Raw genomic sequence first — 21,315 nt, forward strand, 5'->3', positions numbered from 1 at the left:
CATCGTCACGTGTTTGCGCCCCGATTGGTATATATTTTGACCAATCAGGACGAGAGGAGGAAAGATTCCATTGTCCTGATTGATCCGATCAAATGTTAAGCGGGGAGCACACACTTTTGCATAAGCGCATAACCATAAGTATAAGGAAATTGATTGGTTCATTTCGTTAGGCATATGTTTGTGGACCAATCAATTTCCTTATACTTATGGTTATGCGCTTATGCAAAAGTCTGTGCTCCCCGCTTTACTCAGTTCCATGGGAAACATTTCCGAAAACACCCTAATCGTGTGTAATTATATGATTCGGCGCTATAAGCGTTATCAATTATCATTACATTCATCATTTATTACCGTGTTCATCTCGCGAAATGAGATTCTTATCCATCTCCTTGTCATGACAACGGATGCGAGCAAAGATGTCAAAGAAGCATGAGAATAAGGCTAACATCGATTACAAGGCGCGACTCGAGTACAAATTGTACTTGGTATGTATATATTTATGCATTTTAGGTTAGGACGATTATAGTTTAAATAATCAATTAGAAGCATCCTAATAATGACTAATTAATTAGAAGTCAAATAGTGTGTCAACTCTATTCTATTATTAATTATATAAGTATCATTACATAATAAATAATATAGATAACTTTAGAATTATGGATAACAAAATATGGATAATTTGTAAATGTGATTAAAAGAACTTTGAAGTTAATAAAACTGCAAAATTTCTGGTAAAAGACGATGTATATTAATTTTTCACTTGGTATATATTTCTTTATTTTCTCTTTTTGTGTGTATTATAATTTAAAGGCCAGAGAAAATCCAGAGCCAATATTTGATGTGTCAGAATGTGCCTTGAAGCATGTGCCATCGGGTATCTATTCACTCTGCAAGGTGTTTCGGAAGGAAACCTTACTAATGTACGACAACAAGCTGAGCTCACTCTCGGGTGGAGGTGCCTTAAGTAACTTGTCGCTACTGACTGTTTTAGACATTCATGGGAATGAGTTTACCACATTACCCCCTGATATTATGTGTCTCTCTTCTCTCAAGGTGAATTTCTTCCCTATATATCTTTCACAATAAAAAAGATATATAAAGAAAAGACAGTATTATGTAAATCCTCTTGACAATATAAAATAATATATCATATGCTATTGTATGTGATATCTGTGATAGTAAAATATATACTGTGTTTTATTCTTAGGAGCTCTATTTGCAAGACAATAGCATCCGCAAACTACCCAATGAGATAATGTATTTGAGTAAATTAACAATTCTGGATGTCTCGAAGAACAATCTGAAACAAATGCCTAATGGCATTGGACAATTGCAGAAGCAACTCACTACTCTTAATATTAGCCATAATAAATCATTGCAAAAGCTGCCCATATCTCTGGGCTATGCTCAGCAATTGACAAATCTAAATATTGATGGTTTGAAATTATCGTATCCACCTCAAGATATTTTAGATGGTGGCACAATAGTGATTATTGCATTTTTGGCGAACGAGAATGGAATCGACTACTCGCCGGAGACTTCGATATCAGAGACCGATATTTCGAGGGATATAAGTTCAGATGACATGCAAACAGTACATCACAATAAGAGTAATGATGTTCAGGTATTATAATAAAATAATGTATATAAAATTAATTATTCACTATTATTATAATAAAATTATAATTATAATATATAAATTAAAAATATATTTAAAAATTAAATAAATAATTGAAAAAAAAATATATATAATATATAGATATAAAAGATAGATATAAAATTATATATATATATATATATATATATATATATATATATATATATATATATATATCTTTCTACCTGAACATATAAGTTATAAACATTTGTTTTTATACGTATTATATTTTTTTTTCTTTTCCATCATTTTATTGTTTGATCAATTTTGTGAGTACTTATAATTAACTCATAATGTGCTTTTGCTGTTTGTGCATTCACCATTTCTTTTTTTTTTCTCTATTTTAGGCAATATTACAGAAGCTAGACAAAATGAAGGCATGTTGGATGCTTCTTTGAGTTTCGTATGCTTCCCACTTGTTATCAATCTATTTTATTATTATTTATTAATAAACTGATTTTTTTTTAATAATGCTCAGTGCAGTAATAATCTATTAAAAAATAAATAAATTAATTAATCAAATGAAAAAAATGAAAAAACTTGATCAAGAAACATTCACATATCACATAATTTCTTATAACTAAAGAAAATCACTATTTAATTATCTCTAGCCTTTCTACACCCCATCTTAATCATTTTTTCTTAATTACCTCTATTTTTGGACAAATGCACTGAGCATCTTATTTATATGGTCAATTATTAATTACATTGTTAAAATGTTTAAATGTTAATTATGTTTGCATTTATGCTCTTCATACTATTATTGAATATTGTATGTAATATTTCTTTTCTATACATATAATATTTACATTCTTGTCATTTAATTTACTTTTTTCTCTTTTAAGTTTTCATTTAAAAAAGTCCATTGTTAATTTATAATTCCATAAAGATTTTAATTGTATTAGACTGATAAAAAAATTTATTCGTTTCTTTCTTTCATTTTATTGAAATAAGAATCTATATATGTGAAAAAACGAATATATTATTTTATCAGCTCAATATGATTCAATATCATATGACAATATAGCGATAATAAAAGTTATTCTCGATAGGAACATCGGCAAAATGCCTTATTGGAAGTGGAGAGGAACATAAAACAGCAGCAGGAATATGAAATGGAAGTGCAATCCATGCTCAAAGTTCATAAAAAGAAAGTAATTGAAAATATCAGATTATTAATCTATTGCTTTGCTAACACAATTAAATTTTTGTTAAAGATTATATTATACATACATAATACATGTATGATAATAATTATATTTTGTAATATTTGTATATCTCATACAATCTTTAACAAAACAAAAGAGAAACTTAATTAAAAGAATATTATTAAAAGAAATCAATATATCTTAAAAATGTATAGTGCATATATATATATATATATATATATATATACACACTATACATTTTTATGATTATTAATGTTATTAAATGTTATCTATACAAATGCAGATATAAAAAAGAACTCGAAACATTTTCTTCGTGCTTTTCAGCTTCTGGAAGATCTAGCATTACAACAGATACAATTGGAACAAGAACTTGAGAAAGTGCAGCAAGAAAGAGACACGAATAGAGCGCGTTTGCTTTCATACGTTTATAATGGTACAATTTTAACATTTATCTTTAACAAAAATTTTGCACAAAATGTAAATAAACTTTTCCTTTTAGCTGAAAAAGAAGCTGATAATGTAATTAAAGAATTTCTAAGAATTAGTGAAGAAGAAAGGCAAAGTCAAACTGAATTATTAGAACGGGAGAAGCAGGAAGAAATGCAATTGTTAAGTTCTTGCCACTCAGAACAGTCCATGCTACGTATGAAGGATACTCTTTGTAAATATTGATCTTATAAAAATACACGAAATTAAAATAGTCCATAGTGGTACATATAACTGATTTATTTTTGCAGTTGCAATGGAGAAATTGTTGGAAGAAGAAATGTGCAAAGCGAGGAAACTGGAAGAGCATACTAAATATAGAGATTATACGATGCAATCCTTGCTTACACTGTCAGTATAAACTATAAACTTGCTTTGTTTTTCAAAAGTAAAAAGTATATAAGAAAAAAATGAATTAATATGATTAAAAATAATATTCAGGAAAATTATTTCAGAGAGGTAAAGAACAACGACCATTTGGCACAGATAGTGCAGGATCAAGAAAAAAATAGGCAAGATCTCGTTGATAGATTGCGACAGGACGAAGTTTTGCAGAAAGCGGCAGTCGCTACATTATTAGAACGTAGTGATGCGCGTTCTTGGAGCATTGTTCAACAAGTAAATCTAGTCCAGTCGCAATTGGCCGCGCTTACAAATATCGAGTTTGAAAGAAAGAAGTTGGAGATCAACCAGCAGCTTGTAAGCGTGCTAGCTTCTAAATAAGCATTAAAAGAGAATTAAAAAGAATTATTTAAAGAAAAAATCTCTTCAAATTTTTTGAGTTCATAAATATATAAAATATGATTATGTGATAAAATAAGTTTTTTTTTTTTTAGAATGAGATCGCTGATAAACGCGTGGCCCTAACAGCTATTCTGATTGACTTATTGGAACAGCAAAAGAACAGGAGAGACCAACTACTGGAAACAATTAATACGATAGAGCAGCAGCGATGCATTTCTGTATATATATTTTTCTTTCCTTTTAAATTGTCAATAAAAAAGAAAAATTTTCTTTTTTTTAAATATTTTACAAAAGATAGCTATATATTAGCCTTGTGTTTTTATATTCTATTAGATCATTTAATCTCCACTAATCTATTCCTTTTTCATGAGACTAAAAAAATATTAACAAAATTGAGAATAAGGTTTCATTAAAAAATATTTATTAATAACATATAACAAATTTTGATAGAATGCGAGGCGGGGCAGTATGTTCTGGCTAATGCAGTATCAGTCTCTAATGGAAGTACGACCACAAGGATTACTGGAAATGTTGGAACCTATGCTAGTTCGGCATGTAGCGATAGCAGAAGCTTTGCACTGTCTTCCATTTCTGGCCACGTTGCCGTCTTTGTTACCAGACATTAGCGATGAAAAATTAAAAGATGTATGTAACTCTTGGAACAATTCAATACTCTAAAGAATAATTTACACACAGAGTTCACAATATATAATAATATATCTAAAAATAAATATTTTTTTTTTAAATCAGAGAATTTAAGAATATATTTTGTCTTTTATATTTAAATTCTTCGTAATTAAACTTTAATGTTTATTACGAACTGCGAGATTTATAGATTTGTAGAAATCAAATTTGGATTTTTTTACTTAAATTTTAAAATTGTTAAATCTTTAAACATTGAAAATTTTAAAAAAGAAGTTATATTTTCATGTCTATTTGCCATACATCATAAACATAAACATAAACTTAAGATTTATTGTACATTTTAATTATCATTTAATTTTTGTTTTGCAGATAGGCATAAGTTGCGATAGAGATCGTACTGCTATAATGCTAGCAGTTGAAAATTATCTGACAGAGATGAAACTAAATGAATCCACATCGCCCATAATGCCTTCTGCGCCTCTTGAAGAAGCGTCGACCAGCAATCAGAACTACAATTTTGTTCAGAATATGATGGAATGTGTAATTTGCTTCGATTTGCAAGTATGTTTTTCTTCAATTATTTATAAATAAATATAATTTCACGCGTGTGCGCAGGAACAAATATACAGAGTGTCCAATAATAAATCATATCAGCTCTCATGTGTAGGTAAAGCAAATGAAATGAGAAGAAAAGTCTTTTCGAAATCGCAAAAAGAACTTTTCTCCTCAGCACTTTACCTGTACATGAGATGATATAATTATTACTGGGCATTCTACATACATACATGTGTGTGTGTGTGTGTGTAATTTTAGGATATTAATAAAAAACCTCATCACTATATTATAACTAATGCCTAATACTGTATTATTATATTTTTTTGTAGTGTGAGATCATTTTTCTACCTTGTGGACATCTCTGCTGTTGTTCTACTTGTGCAGACAAAGTTTTTGCAGGATGTCCAATGTGCAGGAGTCCAATAGAACGCAAAGTTCGAATTATGCAGCCTTAAATTCGCGAAATTCAATTTTATTCAATTTATTCTCGAATTTAATTTGATCTTTAAAGGTATAAAAATATACGCCATTCTTCCTTGACTGTGATTACACTTACGCGTGTGCGAAATGTTTCGATAATAGCTATTTATAATGCGCACAATTATATTTACCTTTGGTAATATAATGCTCATATTAACGTCGATTCCATATATACAGGGCATTCCATTTTATTGGAAACAGCAACGAAATTTCAAGTTTACAAAATATGTAGCTGTCAATAAAATGAAATACTTTGTATGTGTATACATATATAGAAAATATATCAATATTATATATAGACTTCATAAAATTATTGGATTTCTTTTTTTTTCTTTAAAAAAATTATTTAATATTTTAAAAATGTATTTAAAAAAAAGAAATTTAGTGTTTTTAAAAAAAATTGAAAATACAGAGAAAAAAATTAAGAATTTAAACTATCTGAAACTGCAGATTAGACATATTTTGCATTCATATAATATCTGACATATTTTACACATAATTACTACATATAAATCGCGAACATATCCTTGTAGACTATAGAACATATAAAAAGTTAGAAATATATTTGAAAGAGAGAGAGAAAGTGAGGATAATATAAGATTTGTTAATGATAGAGTGCAAAAAAAGAAGTGAAAAATTAGAGTATATAATAAGCTTTTTATAATAAATAATTTTTACGACAAAATTTCTATATAAATGTGATTACTTCTATGTAGGAATTGTTTTAAATCAATGTAATTTGAATTCACTTTTTAATGCCAATATTAATATTGTCACATATTGTTTTGGTCTTAAAAAAAAAATTTCTGTTAAATAATATAATAAAATTCGTTTGTGCGTCTGTTTCTTTCTGAAGTTTTTAAATAAATAACTTAACTTCCTATTTGCATCAATATCTTATACTAAATTAATTATATTATGATTATCTTAAAGCCATTAATATGTATCGTGTATCATTAAAAAATATATATTGTATATATATAAAATTATCAAATAAATGAAATAAATATTAATTTTCTTTTAAATTTGCTTTAATGCATTCATTTTTATATTATGTTGAGAATTTAATTTTTTTTATAAATATCAAATTATTATTACTCTATTAAATTAAACTAACAATATAGTTACACTTATAAACAATATAATAAACCTAATTCTTAGAAAACTGTAATTTCCCTCCCTGTTTCTTCATCTTCACCATTCATATCATCCTCATCTCTCTTTTGTTGCTTCTTTTTTGATGTTGCATCTTTTTTCTCTTTTTGAACTTTTCTAAAGTTCTCTAGAGATTCCTGTAGCGGATCAACAAATTGATCAAATTCAATATCCACCATCGCTTGAATCACATCTTGTCCACTGATGGTTTTGCGATTGCCTTTCTTGGCTATTATATTAGCAGATGATGTAAGATAGAGTATAAATATAGATGCAGCCTTTGCTACTGCTGTTCTAGCATCTTTTCCAACTGTCACTCCATCAGGTAAAGCTTCCTTGATAATTCTTGTTACAACTGCATTGGGCAGGTTCAGATCTTCTAATCGCTCAGCCATCTAATTATCATTCATACATATTTTAAATCTTACATACATCTAATATTGTAAGATATTACAGTTTTATAAATCTATGCAACTATTGTGGTATTTGAAAATATGATCAAAAAAATTTAATTTAAAATAAAAACAACATAAAATGCAAAATTATAACACAAATGTAATTTACATTTTTAAATTATTGTTTTATAATTCAATATCGTAAAATACAATGTAAATATATTTAAAAAATAAAAACAAAAATGTGATTATAAAATGTGAAGTATGAAGTTACTTTTTTTTCAGGTTACTTTAAATAAGCGACAATAAAATCTCTAGAAGTGCAAAAAAATTACACAAACAAAATTATAGAATAATAATTATAAAAAATTTAAAAAGAAATTACAATAGAAATTATTACCTTGATCTTAAAAATGTATTAGAATTTATCTATCAATGACTTCGAGGTTAGATCTTTCCCGCCAGCGAGTTCAATGAAAAGATTACAATCTGTACAAAAAACGAAGCAGTTTCACTGTGCATAAATACAGTGGGAATCAACGTGACATCAAACTTTGTAAAATTGGAAGATACATTTGCGAAACGGCAAAATACAACATTACATTTTTATCGAATGCGCAATTATATGTTCGAGAAAAATTTAAATAAAGAAAAATGTATGATACATGCACAATGCACACGACATACACAAAAAAAATAGACATGAAATAATCGAATGAAGACGGCGTAAAGTAGTACAAATTTGCCTGAAGCTACAGCAGCAAGAACCAATCACGTTTGCGATCACTGCTACATAACGAATGCGAAACAGGTTATGTTAAGTTACGTTAAGTTAGGTTTGGTACGAGAGCGTAATTGATTATACGCTTGGCAATCTCGAAAACGTCGTCTTTATGAACGAGAAGTGTAAAGATTAGTTTCGGCGTCTGTATGCATGAACATACATACAGTGCCTTGACGGAAGAGTGTGAATAATTCCGTGTTACAGAACTGACATACATAATTTCAGGATCGCGACGCATAATTTCGTCGCCATTGTGTTTGACCAGAAGAAAACGAGGCACCATACGGAGAAAAATGTCAAAAATCGAGGAGGCGAACGAACATATAAGGCAGGCTGAAAAAGCGTAAGCATTTCGCTCTCTTTCTCTCGCAAATATTTTCGTCTCACTCGGAGACTTTTTTTTTTTTGGCCTTTTGGAGTAACACACTTCGTAGTTTCGTAGTCTTAAAATTATTAAATTTAAAAAGTGCATATATATAGGCGTTCTTGTATTAGATTATATTATATTGGTAATTATATATATAAATCTAGTGTAACAGAATATAGTATGAGAAAGAAATAATGCATAAGAATCGATTGTGACAATATTTTTTTCAAGATTACATTTTTCAAATCGAACATAATCAAATTACACAGTATTTGAAATTTTATGTATTCAATTTTTTATAGCTTAAAGCCTACTCTTTTGAAATGGCGACCTGATTACGAAGTAGCAGCTGAAGAGTACTCACATGCAGGTATGTTAAATATTGTAATTGTAAAAATAAGAAAAATATAATTACAATAAAATAATACTAAAACATGTAATGAATCAATAATTTTTTTTCAATTAAGTCTTAAAAGATCATACGCAATTTAAATATACTAATGCACTATTTATTTATGGTCTCATTTGAAGATTTTGCACCAAATAACAAAGCAAGACTTTAATTGTTTCAAAATTTTGTAAACATTTTCTAAACATTACAATTAAAATTACATTTTTCTCATTTTTCCACTTTAGCAACATGCTTTCGAATAGCCAAGTCATATGCACAATGTAAAGAATGTTTGGTGAAAGCAGCTAATTGTTACAAACAAACCAAAGCGTATCCTTTGAAATAGTATAAACAAAATATTTCAAATTTCTCAATTTTATATTGATAAATTGATATATTTGATATATTAGATTCAAAAGTTTCATTTGTTATATCTCATTATTTTAATAAAACATGAATTAATATATCAATACAGAATTGTTATTTTTTTATTTTACTTATTTCGTTTTACATTATATTAATATTTATTTGTAAGAGAAAAAATTATGTGCAAAGAAAAATGAATGAATTTTTTTTTTATCAATTTAATGTTTTTTTTAACTTTTTTCCTAAATCAAGAAAATATCATTTTCTCAACACTATATATTCTTTAATTCTCCTTAACTGCAATTTTATCATAATATAGATGGTTCCATGCAGCAAAGTATGTATAAAAAAATTAAATTTTATCATGTAAATATATATTTTGATATTATATAAATGCAATTTTCAGGAGCATTGAACAAGCTCTGCTCATCTGCAGAGAAATGGGGGATCTTTCAGAGGTATCGAAACTAGCTCATAGTGCCTGCACCCTTTTTCAGCAACATGGTTCTCCTGAATCTGGCGTAACCGCCCTTGACAAGGCTGCCAAGATGCTAGAAGCTACACAGCCTCAGCAGGCTCTAGAACTGTTTAAACGTGCAGCTGATATAATCATGGTAAAGCAGTACATACACTATAAAATGCAAAAGTTAACAATAAATGAATTTAATTATAATCCTGTAAAAACCTTGATGTACTAAAAAAAGATTGTTGAAAATTCATTTACATAGATATATAATTTTAAAGACTGAAAGTTTCACGAAAGAGAGAAAATTTTAAAAATGTTGAGAATTTAAAAAAATTAAATCTTGAGAAATAAAAAATTTTTTCTGAAAGAAAATGGAAAATAATTGTTCAGGGCGAAGATAGTCCGCGGCACGCAGCGGAATATATGAGTAAAGCTGCGAGATTACTGGTGAAGCTGCAAATGTATGATGAGGCGGCGGATGCGATACGTCGCGAAATTGGCATGTATCAAGAAATAAAACTCTGGCAATCACTTGGGAGACTCACTGTAGCCCTGGTACTCGTGCAATTGGCGCGGGGTGATCAAGTGGCGGCCGAAAAGGCCTTCAAAGAATGGGGGAATTACTGCGAACCTCCCGAAGTAAAAAAAATAATTATTTAACTGAGTAACAAAAACATATGAGAAAAATTATTACTAAGATCATTTCAATTAGTGTTTCTTAATTAAATTAGAGAATATAATTTTCTAATCCAGGTACAAACATTGGAGATGTTGCTGCAGGCCTATGACAATGAGGATGCAAACGCAGCTCGGGCAGCCCTTAATAGCCCTTTTATCAAACACATGGATGTAGAATATGCTAAACTAGCGCGAGGATTGCCCTTGCCGCAACAAGAATATGCAGTTCCGCCAGCTGGAATAAGGGCTAACGCCGCGGAATCCTACGTTTCTCCCAACGTGTCCAAACCCACTGAACAAGCTACCATCGAAGCAGAAGTTAATGTATGTTTGATTATTATGTTTTGTTATCATTCGCGCATATTATTTCTTTTAACATTTATTTATAATATCTGATTATTCATTATTTCACTAGTATATTAATGACACTTATTGATTTTCTAGGAAAAGAATGATGTCGATGTAACTAGTCAGTCAACGAAAGAAGTGGCTGAAAAGAAATCGGAAGTTGCACCACCGCCACAATCGAAACCGGCGCAAAAAGAGGAAGAGGCAGAAGACGAATATGAAGGAGGCCTGTGTTAATTGTCTTTAGATGTAAAAAATCCTCTATTGCTTGAGTAAACTGTTAAATGTAATGCTTGCATGTATATCGAACGCTTTATCGAAAGCATTATCAGTTTTGACAGAGCATTTATCTTTCAACTTCCAAAATTATTAAAATGAAACTTAGAAATCAAGGAGATTAACTATTTCTTTCACATTCTACATTTTTGTTTTTTTTTAATATTTTGCAATTTAATTTATATATAATATTATATATTATTAATTTATATATAATATTATAATAATAATTATATTTGCCAATTTAATTCATTTATTAATAACTATAAAATTATTGAAAAATTACAAGATTTAATATAAAAATGACTAAGATTCTATATATGCAAGAAAATATATTTTTGTTGGAAAAGACTTTACACAATGTGCCATCGAAAACGGAAACTATTATTTCCTTTAGTTGTAATAATATAGAGAAATGTTTTAGATCCTTAGTTATTTGAAACTATATAAATATTGAGTCTGGAATATTTTTCTCATATTGTCACAGTATAGGTCACACTTATAAAGGCGAGTAAATTAAATATTGTGATAATTCAGTTTTCTGATGGGACATCTTGTACATAACTACGCTATAGATATTTTAAAACATTTAATTTTATCTTTATTTTCATATATTATATGTGTATATATATATGTATTTTTTTTTTTTTGTTAAATATATCGATATTTTTAATTAATAATTAGCTAACGCGTTGTACATATTTTACTTGAAAACTGAAACATTCCTCAAATAAAAAAAATGTATATTTACTTTTTCAGCACTACCTTAGCAATCATTATATTGAACTGTTATATGATTCCGAGAGTTTAAGAAAAAAAAACATACAAAAATAAATTGTGTTGTTAATATTTCATTTGCAACCTATATAAAATATTCCTTAATAAAATGCGATACATTTCATAATTGATTTTTTTATACATAATATTCAAATAGGTTATGTTTGTCAATCGCACATGACGTGAGAATCTCTGTGTGTTCTTTTAGATTATATAGTATATTATATTTTCTGTGTATTACAAACGAAATAAATATGTATATATAATTAAGATTTAAAGAAGAACAAAACTAAAATAAGGTACGAAAAAAGAGTACTTACCGGAGCCGGAAATATGCGATTGCAATAAACGTAGGATTAATCTCGAAGTAGCAATAGATTTTCTTTAGAATTCAGAAGTCACAAACAATTAAATCACATCACACATTACCAAGTTTAATTCACAAAGTTAACACTAAGTTAAACTCACAACGCAGTTTACGAATTCAAAACTGTTGTTGTTCAAAACTAAACGAAAGTGGCGTGCACGCTGCGATAATTGAAAACAATCATAGAACATTATTATATAGAAGATGAATTCCGCTTGGTGAGGTAAAGCACGAAACATTTGGCTGACCAATCACGAGAAACAAACTTTTTTCTCCTTTTGTTCTGATTGGTTCTTCATTTTCTAATTCTAAAAGTGATCAATCACAGTCATTCTATTCTTCAGAGGAATAGCTGTGATTGATCAGTTAAAGGCTATATTTAATATAGCTAATCGCGCCAATATTCTTTTGTTGAATGTGAAAGTTCCAGCAAGAAACACACATAAATACAAAATCATATGATGAGCTGTCAAATAAAAAAATTTTAGGATTTTAAAAAATTCTTTATTTAAGTCAATTACGTGACTATTATGTCTACGTTTTCTTGTTGGAAATTTCCCTATATCGACAATCTGAATCCGCCGTAAAGTCGAATCATACGAACCCTACCTCATATTCGCGCGGCGAATCAATAAATCGTACCGCCACCGCCACCGCGTGGCGTCGCGACGCGCCGCGCCGGGGCGCGCACGACCCTGAAAATCGAATAAATAGTGGCGAGCGACGCCGGAGTCGGAGCAGACGTCAGACGTCGAATGATATCGCGAGTGTCGTGAGTGCCGGATACTTGCGACGTCGCGGGGCTCGCGATCCTTCGCTTTTCCTTCCCCTACGCCGCCCTCATAGCAGTAGGGCACCATCAGGTTGCGCGGGCTCTCCTTCATCTCTGTTCACGGAAACGCCGTACCTCGATAGGCTACTAGAATTTTATTCTACCGATGAGCGCGCGGCCGGGGCGCGATCGCGCTTCCACCGAGGGTGTCGCGCGACCGTCGCGGCGAGACAGGCCGCGGCCCAGGCTTTAAATTCAAAGACGGAGGAATGACGCTGGAGAACCCGTTCTTTGTCGTCAAAGAGTAAGTGTTTTGTTGACGATATAGGAACGAGCGCATCGATTTTTTCACGCGATCAACGTATATGTATATGTATGCGTCGCGAGCCCGAAAAAAAGAAAGAAAAAAAGAACAATGATTCGAGCGTAGATCCCATGCGTATATTGTCATGGGGATTTTTCGTAAGAGGGGAGGAGGAGGGGTATAAAGAATGAGAGAGAGAGAGAGAGAGTGCGTATGAGAAAAGGCTGCAAACATGTTGATAACGACGCGGCCGATAAGAGCTCGAAGGTGCGATATCGCGGATTAAATTGATGCGACGACCGATTGTCGAAGCGTTATCGTTTTTGTTTTTTTAAAGAACAGCGTATCTTATAGCGCAGGTTATCTCGAGCTGACACATGTATTTTGCTTCAATATGATGGCATTGGCAATGCTCGTCATCGTATGACAGACCGATACACAAAATCTATGCAGATTTTGTGTATAATAAATATTGCACGATGTTGCGTCTTTGACAGATTTGACATTTTAGTGAAATGAATGATTTATGGTTTAGCATTTCTTAAATAAAAAATTATTATTTGGAGTACTGTAAATTCTTATGAAAATTAGATGTAAATCACCACTGTATATCATAAACTCGTGAAATAATTATTAAATAATTTATAATTTGTTTTGTTTTTTTTTTGTATGAAACATATCATTTTTTTCTTATGTTACCTTTATATTTCTCTAAACATTTCTTTAAATATTTCCGTTATTTTTAAGACACGAAAATATATCTAAAAAAGGAATTTAAATGGGGTGAATTTTATATGATAGAAATTTTCTTTCAAATCATACGATTCTTAAAAATTTCAAGTTATATTTTGACATTCTTTAAAATAAAACCATGCAAGGTTTTGACATAAATAAATTTATATTGTTAATATCAAATTTTTCTTATATTTTCTTCTGATATATTTTAATATGTAATATACGAAAAACAAAAAATATTGTTTTTTAAAAAGTTTACGGACATGTGCTATATCTAAGAGAGAACATAACCTCTTTTTATAGAGATTTAATGCGAATAAATACTCGCCAGCTTATATATAATAGTACAATTATATTATTATTGTTATAGATATAATAGATATCATCATTTAATAATTACATTTTATTACATATAATTATATTGATGCATAACATGACATTTAAATTCAAAGACGCGGAGTATGTGTATGCGCAATGAAAAGAAGTATTTTTTAAATGAAAGAAAAAATAGGAACTGCGAATTGTATAATTACCTAATAATTTTGTTATAGAGAGTCATGATATAAAAAAATAGAAATTATTGTAAGCATTCAAAAATATATTTAGGATCAATCACATGTTTAACATAAAAATGCACAAATTTGAAGTTAATTTCAAATTTAAATATCCCAGAATCTATTCTATAGATATTCTTCATAATATGAATATTTAAATATTCCAATAAAGTGAAAAAAAAAACGATCTATGAATCTGCATAGAACTTCAACGTGAAACTGTTCGAAATATAAATATCTTAAGCTTTATAAAAAATATTAAGCAGCTTTATAAAAAATATTCTTTCAACACGAGAGTATTCTACAAAACTTCATAGATAATTCTGCAGGAATATCTTCAAAATAATACATTTGACGCTAAATAAAATAGTCAAAGAATATATTTTTTGCTATCTGGGATAACTTTGAATTTGGAAATCTGAAGTATAATTCTAAATATTTAAATTACTCTAAATTCTTAAATTTAACTTGGATTGAATGTCAATATGAAATTTTTGCGCGTGTCTTTTCTTGATATAAGAAGCGATGTGTCATTGATTAATCATAGGCGAATGCCTGCGCAAATTTGTCATCTAGATAAGTATTATCTAGGCACACAATATTTATAAAATATGTACAAAATTTATAATAATTTGAATATTTTATAAATATTTATCATAAATATCATAAAAATATTTATAAAAATATTTAGAAAAATATTATTATAAATATTTATTTTTTCTTTACCATAAATATTATATAAAATATTTAGACTATATTTTAATAATATATCGAATAAAGTTTTTATGATTTCTTCTCTTAATGTATACAAAATATTTATACAATATTTCAAAAACTTGATAGTAAAAAAAAGAATATTTATCATAAATATTGTGTGCTGTAGGACAACTTAATTGATTTGCACGTGCGACTTGTTATGTTTCAGCGAGGTGTGCAAGGCGTTGAACAAGAATCGCGGCTTGTACGGCCGTTGGAGCGAGCTGCAGAATGTCGGGGTCGGAATCACGTCGCCGACCGGAGGCGGAGGTGTGCCGATAAGCGGTTCAGCCACGGCACCGCCGATCTCGCGTGCGGACGAGCTTGACTGGACCACTACTGAGCTGCGAAAAGCTCTACGCTCCATCGAGTGGGACCTCGACGACCTTGAAGACACCATCTATATCCTTTTCCTCAATCTGAAAGATTTCAATCAAATTCTGCATGAATTTGTATTCGATTTAAACCCGAATATGTACATGAGTCTCTGAATTTGATCTTGTATTTGAATTTTGAATTTTAATTTCTGTGAGTTTGGGTTTAAAATTAAAACTTGGATATTGAACTCGAATTGAAGATAAATTGAAATATACGAATTTAAAAAAATTGTATGAAATATGAATTTTTTTATAGGATTGAGAAAACGGTTCTTAATTTGAATTATTTATATTGTACTTAACGCATATATACGTATTGTTGAGAAAAATCCGACGAAGTTTAAGATCGACAACAAGGAATTAACCGTTCAACGAAGTTTCATCGAGCAAGCACGAGAAGAAGTCAAGGTAATTAATTATAAATAGTTTATAAGAAATAATTATATATTATAATGACTGAGATTATATTATCATATCTGCTGTTTTAATTTAAAAAAAGGAAATGTTCTCGTGAGATACATTCATAAAATCATATTATCATTTACAAAATTAATGCTAACTTGATTTATTATTTATATATTTATATATTTTATTTATTAAATTCCACAGATCATGAAGGACAAATTGAATTTGAGTAGAAGCCGGGATCGTGATAACACGGCAAGACAGGTTTGTACATATCGTATTTTGTCATACCTTAATTATATATTTCATTATATAATACGTAGTATTTGTATTAAAAAATCTTAAATATAAATCTTAAATTAAATCTTAAATAAAAATCTTAAATTAAATATAAATTATAAATATAATTAAAATTATATATATATATATATATATATATATATATATATATATATATATCATAAATAAAATAACAACGTATGAGAGAAGCTAAAAAATACAAGCGAGAAAATAAAAATAAGCATAAATATAAAAAGCATACTTGGAAAATTTCCTAATTTGTATGAATTTTTTAGTAAGGATTTAAGAGAATTTTTTTTAATAATTATAAATAATAATAAACATAAAACATGATTTGCTTTCGCTTTATTATTAACTTACAACAATCGCTTGTCTTGTTTTGCATATAGGACCATCTTATTTGAAATGTGCTGCATGAATAAAAAAATTAGCGAGGACAGTGAAATCTGTAGGTAGCTCATGGTACCATTATTGAACGATCTCATTTTGCGATTGGTCTATGACATTTCAGTTTGTTCGGTGATTCCTAACCTGTAAAGAGTGATTTATCATGTCGGTTGTAATTAGTGTTATTTTGACAGTTCACACGTTGTAAAATTGACAAATCTATTCATCAATTCTCGCAAACGACAATGGTATACACGGTATTCAAAAAAATTTTTCTTATGAAACTTGAGAGAGAGGGAAAAATTAAATTATGTACACTAACATTTATCTAAGAGACGATTACATATCTCGAGAAACATGATTTTTATCTTTTATATATTATTTAATTTATGATAAATTCTACTAATTTTGCGATTGAGAATTATACTTATCTGTTCTTTATTACGTTTTTTCCTTACTACTTCTTTCCTTATTACTATTTTATTATTAAATCACTGAATATAAATATATATGCATTTATATGCAAATATAAATAAATATAATTTTACAATTATTTCTGCAACATTAATCATACGTTATATACCTACATTAATTGTATGTATTATATGTATATATGTTTAGCCGCTTTTGGATAACAGCCCAGCACGAGTACCTACCAATCATGGCACCACTAAATACAGCAAACTAGAAAATGAAATTGATAGTCCAAATAGGCAATTTCTAAGTGATACAATGCAGCAACAGAACACTATGATAATGCAGCAGGATGAACAATTAGATATGATTGGGGAAACAGTTGGCACATTAAAAACAGTGTCCAGGCAAATCAACAGTGAACTAGATGAGCAAGCTGTGTAAATAAAATTTTCTCTCATTTTTTTATCTGTGTCATCTTTTTCTTTTGTTTATTACATCTTTTTATTACGAGACTTTAAGATACATCTTTTGCAGAATGTTGGATGAATTCGGAAACGAGCTGGAAACGACAGACTCCAAACTGGATGCTACCATGAAGAAGATGGCCAAGGTGCTGCACATGAGTAATGGTAACTATAACAATTACATTCCTGCTCCCACTACCCCAGTGACATCCAGTGTCACTGATCTCATTTCTGATAACAAGCCCTCCTCTCTTTCCTCTTTATCCACCACAATTGCCAATTGTTTCCTATGCTCTAATGATTAATTGTTGTGCATCTTTAGATAACTCAAGAGACATCAATGAGAAATATTGTAATTTTTTTAGGCATTTTTAAATATAATCAATTTAAAATATTATTTTATTAGCAGTATATTTTAAAAAGATATAAATAAAATATAAAAGGACAAATATAAAACATAAATTACTTATATGAAAATATATAAATAAGAATATATATAACAAAAACAATACTTCTCTTTTAAAAAAAAGTTAGTTTTACAGTATTTTTGTTGATGTCGAATTCTTTAACAATTCAATTATCCTTTGTAAAATTGTTTAGCTACAGAAAGTAATTGTTTAAAATCTTAAGAGAGTGCACTTTGATTTATAAATTTGTAACGCAAGTTCATATCTTGCATATTAATCATAATTAGGAATGTCTAGAAATTTAAAAATTGCAAAAATCTATTAATTACATAAATATATATTAATTCTAAATTTCTTTAAAAATTTTATTTGTTCTAAAGACAAAGGATGATGTTGCAAATGCAGCCTACATATTATATGTAATATATTATTGCAAAAAATTAGTTGTTGTATAATCTGGACTAGAGTAATATCTTTGTCCTAAAAAATTATTTACTAAATTATGCCTAAATTATCTTTAAAAACAATTTATTTATATATAATTTATCAATTGCGCCAATATAATTATATCATTAATTACATTTTGTATTATCAATATTACATAATTATATTATTTACTGAATTGCTTTAATATCAAAAAATAATTTCATAATTTTCTTTTTTGTTTGCAAATTTTGTTTATAATTTATTAAAAACTTTTAGAAAATGATTGCCTAGTTGATTAGTAATTAATTAACATATGGTTATATGTAGGTATATATAATTATAATATGGTTATATATATGTAATTAATTATGCACATACTACTCTTAATAATTAAAAATAATTTAGCTTTCTCTTTTAATTGTAATATTTAAAAATAATTTAGACAAAGAAATTTAGTAAATAATTAATCTTATAAATAATTGTTACTAATAAAAAATAATCTATCTAATCTAAATGTTTTAAACCATTATTAACATTTTCTGTTCTAACATATAGCAATGTTAATCACATTTTGCATTTTTGTTATCCTTTTTCACTGATTATGATTAGCACTAATTATAAGTAGGAATAAAATAAAGATATAAATACAATAAGAAAAAAATTAAGATTCTTTAATTAGATCCAAATGAATAATACTTTAGAGTATGGAACATGATAAATTGATATATTATATCTGCAAACTTTTTAGAAAAAGGAAGAAAATAAAGACCTAGTTAGTTAAGTTTAATCGTTGCTACAGAGATAATGTAGTTTATTACAATTACCAAAGAATATCGAATCTTGTTCAGAAATCGTGAATGTAGTAAATCAGGACGGACCAGTTAGACATATATTCCTGAAGGAATATTCTTAATAAAATCATATATTGCAGAATATAGCACAGTGATTGAATATAATTTTTAAGTATTGAGAGAATGTATAGATTATTCCAAAAGTCGCATGTATTTAATTCTTTTTGAAAAAAATAAAAAAATAGATTAAAAAATAAATGTGATGAAAAATAAAGATTTTAGAACATAATATCAGAAAAAAATGGGAAGAACTTTAAGGATTCAAAAAGCTAACAATATATATTGGAGATAGATTTTAATATTCAAAATTGATTTTAAAGATTATAATCCTTATATTCCTAAAAAGCAAAGTATTTAGAAAATTTAAAAATTTGTAAAGCAAAAAGTTTTAGAATTTTATGATCGAAAAATCTACAAGTATAAAATCAAATATATAGAGGATTTAAGCCTTTAAAGATTTGGAAATTCAAAAAATGAATTCAGAAATTTAGGAATTATGAAGAAATAAAGAAAATAAATTAAAAAGTTGAATTTATTCGCTGAAGAAGACAGATCGTGCATGACAAAGCTAAGGAAAATATCTATGTGAATCGAGAAGAGCGTAGATTGTAAATGTAATTAACGGAGATGTAGTTTAATTGTTATCTCTTTTTCTCGCCGATGACCAATTGTGAAAAAAGAAAGAATAGAATACAGTGACGAATAAAATATGAGAACCAATTTGTGTATTGTGAACTGAAAATAATTATGAATGCTCCTATTTCCTTGCTATTTTTTATTTAAAATTATATCTATGATTACTCATAAAAATAATCAAATGTTTTTAAAAATATGTTATACATACATTTGTATGTATAACATTAAAAAAAATTTTAACCGATTAGAATTTATCTACTCCATAACATTAAAATTAAAATATCTCCTTAACTAATGACTTTTCGTAAAATTATAATATAATACGTTTTTATAATGAATGTATAAATTAATACATTTAAAAGTACATGATTAAAAAAATCTAAGGTTGGTTTTTATTTTTTCTTTACACTTCTGTTTAGAAAAAAAACTTTTGACATCAGATTATGTCCAGCTCAGAACCATTAAATTTTAGCTTAAAACATTTTCGATATCATTAATATAACGAAGATATTCGCATACATAATTTAAAATGGAACACTCTAACTATGTAAAATTATTTTCACATTTCTAAATAGATTTTGAAATTTTTAATACATTTGATCAATAATTTTTTATGAGTAATTGTATAATTTATAATTGGTTTAATTATGTTCTATATATTATAGGTTTTACATAGTTTTACTTTTGTTTGTGTAATTTTGTCGTGTTACAAAATTAAATAATGAGAAAATTTTATATTCTATAAATTCAAAATTATTATATAATAATAATTTCAAAATAAATAAGTATTAAGAATTCCAGCATCGTAATGTATTTTTCTATTATCAGGATGTTAATTATCATTAATTATGATACGAATATTTCTATAAAATCATAATTTGATCCCGTAAATCACATTAATCTCGTAGAGGATCACGAGTGACGCATGTGATGTTACTTTCCGTTTGTTTTAGATCGGAGACAATGGGTAGCCATTGGAGTGTTGACTGCTATATTGGTGTTTTTAATCATTTTATTCATAATTAAATGAATCATCTCCCACCTTTTCTCTCTTCTCTTCCTTTTCTATAATAAGGATATGCGAGATCCTCTTTGTAGCTTTAAATGTAATCTAAGTCCCATTTGACATACTTACATATTATTAATATAGTGAGATTTTATGAATAAAAAAAAAAAATAAATAGTTGATTATAAAATAAATTTACGACAGCTTCTTCTTAAATGTTTCTCACACCAATAGTAGATGCAATTTTATATATAATTTTTGATGACTAAGTTTTTATTACTATCGTTTATTATATGTAATAATTGTGTGTTGTATGTTTTGTAATATATTAAAATTGTTGCTTCCCTTAAAAAGTCTCTAATAAACATATTTTTTTATTTGCAATATGAAGATATATAATATTTTATAAAGT

General features: G+C 28.1%; 4 protein-coding genes across 8 annotated transcripts; 3 read left to right on the plus strand and 1 right to left on the minus strand.

Moving 5' to 3' along the window:
* The first annotated feature begins 115 nt into the window (after nt 1-115).
* LOC126849616 (E3 ubiquitin-protein ligase LRSAM1-like) lies at nt 116-6,749 on the plus strand. Of its 3 annotated transcripts, none has more exons than XM_050591611.1 (13): nt 116-485; nt 811-1,053; nt 1,208-1,624; nt 2,005-2,034; nt 2,710-2,811; nt 3,151-3,259; nt 3,326-3,487; nt 3,564-3,663; nt 3,768-4,011; nt 4,149-4,274; nt 4,507-4,701; nt 5,071-5,262; nt 5,586-6,749. In XM_050591611.1, the coding sequence occupies exons 1-13, from the start codon at nt 405-407 to the stop codon at nt 5,709-5,711; spliced, it is 2,127 nt and encodes a 708-aa protein (XP_050447568.1). In that variant the 5' UTR covers nt 116-404; the 3' UTR covers nt 5,712-6,749. The 3 variants fall into 3 exon arrangements, with proteins under 3 accessions (XP_050447568.1, XP_050447569.1, XP_050447570.1); XM_050591613.1 differs by lacking the exon at nt 116-485 and having other exon boundaries at nt 811-920; nt 992-1,053; XM_050591612.1 differs by lacking the exon at nt 2,005-2,034.
* LOC126849620 (DNA polymerase epsilon subunit 3) lies at nt 5,848-12,240 on the minus strand. Of its 2 annotated transcripts, none has more exons than XM_050591619.1 (2): nt 12,060-12,240; nt 5,848-7,286 (listed from the first exon to the last, which is right to left on the minus strand). In XM_050591619.1, exon 2 carries the CDS (start codon nt 7,284-7,286, stop codon nt 6,894-6,896), a length of 393 nt encoding a protein of 130 aa, XP_050447576.1. In that variant the 5' UTR covers nt 12,060-12,240; the 3' UTR covers nt 5,848-6,893. The 2 variants fall into 2 exon arrangements, with proteins under 2 accessions (XP_050447576.1, XP_050447575.1); XM_050591618.1 differs by lacking the exon at nt 12,060-12,240 and adding an exon at nt 7,687-7,977.
* Nucleotides 8,166-10,976, plus strand: LOC126849617 (gamma-soluble NSF attachment protein-like). Its single transcript, XM_050591614.1, has 8 exons — nt 8,166-8,413; nt 8,740-8,807; nt 9,074-9,158; nt 9,514-9,531; nt 9,601-9,808; nt 10,051-10,299; nt 10,414-10,662; nt 10,783-10,976. The coding sequence occupies exons 1-8, from the start codon at nt 8,364-8,366 to the stop codon at nt 10,921-10,923; spliced, it is 1,068 nt and encodes a 355-aa protein (XP_050447571.1). The 5' UTR covers nt 8,166-8,363; the 3' UTR covers nt 10,924-10,976.
* A 528-nt stretch (nt 12,241-12,768) lies between the features above and the next one.
* LOC126849618 (syntaxin-6) lies at nt 12,769-21,097 on the plus strand. Of its 2 annotated transcripts, XM_050591616.1 has the most exons (7): nt 12,769-13,182; nt 15,397-15,629; nt 15,918-16,012; nt 16,214-16,273; nt 17,318-17,550; nt 17,648-17,742; nt 20,851-21,097. In XM_050591616.1, exons 1-7 carry the CDS (start codon nt 13,148-13,150, stop codon nt 20,925-20,927), a joined length of 828 nt encoding a protein of 275 aa, XP_050447573.1. In that variant the 5' UTR covers nt 12,769-13,147; the 3' UTR covers nt 20,928-21,097. The 2 variants fall into 2 exon arrangements, with proteins under 2 accessions (XP_050447573.1, XP_050447572.1); XM_050591615.1 differs by lacking the exon at nt 20,851-21,097 and having other exon boundaries at nt 17,648-19,981.
* Nucleotides 21,098-21,315: the final 218 nt, after the last annotated feature.

The sequence above is a fragment of the Cataglyphis hispanica genome, chromosome 5 (assembly GCF_021464435.1).
Source record: "Cataglyphis hispanica isolate Lineage 1 chromosome 5, ULB_Chis1_1.0, whole genome shotgun sequence".
Classification (NCBI taxonomy): Eukaryota; Metazoa; Arthropoda; class Insecta; order Hymenoptera; family Formicidae; genus Cataglyphis; species Cataglyphis hispanica.

What these genes read in the sequence shown, in the direction of transcription:
- LOC126849617 (XM_050591614.1), top strand. Translation starts at nt 8,364, where the DNA reads ATGTCAAAAATCGAGGAGGCGAACGAACATATAAGGCAGGCTGAAAAA. An exon ending in GTGCAGCTGATATAATCATG is followed by an intron (nt 9,809 to 10,050) that starts GTAAAGCAGTAC and finishes ATAATTGTTCAG; the next exon opens with GGCGAAGATAGTCCGCGGCA. An exon ending in CCATCGAAGCAGAAGTTAAT is followed by an intron (nt 10,663 to 10,782) that starts GTATGTTTGATT and finishes TTGATTTTCTAG; the next exon opens with GAAAAGAATGATGTCGATGT.
- LOC126849620 (XM_050591619.1), bottom strand. Translation starts at nt 7,286, where the DNA reads ATGGCTGAGCGATTAGAAGATCTGAACCTGCCCAATGCAGTTGTAACA.
- LOC126849618 (XM_050591615.1), top strand. Translation starts at nt 13,148, where the DNA reads ATGACGCTGGAGAACCCGTTCTTTGTCGTCAAAGA. An exon ending in GTGATAACACGGCAAGACAG is followed by an intron (nt 16,274 to 17,317) that starts GTTTGTACATAT and finishes ATATATGTTTAG; the next exon opens with CCGCTTTTGGATAACAGCCC. An exon ending in GAACTAGATGAGCAAGCTGT is followed by an intron (nt 17,551 to 17,647) that starts GTAAATAAAATT and finishes CATCTTTTGCAG; the next exon opens with AATGTTGGATGAATTCGGAA.
- LOC126849616 (XM_050591611.1), top strand. Translation starts at nt 405, where the DNA reads ATGCGAGCAAAGATGTCAAAGAAGCATGAGAATAAGGCTAACATCGAT. An exon ending in TCAAAGTTCATAAAAAGAAA is followed by an intron (nt 2,812 to 3,150) that starts GTAATTGAAAAT and finishes CGTGCTTTTCAG; the next exon opens with CTTCTGGAAGATCTAGCATT. An exon ending in TAATTTGCTTCGATTTGCAA is followed by an intron (nt 5,263 to 5,585) that starts GTATGTTTTTCT and finishes ATTTTTTTGTAG; the next exon opens with TGTGAGATCATTTTTCTACC.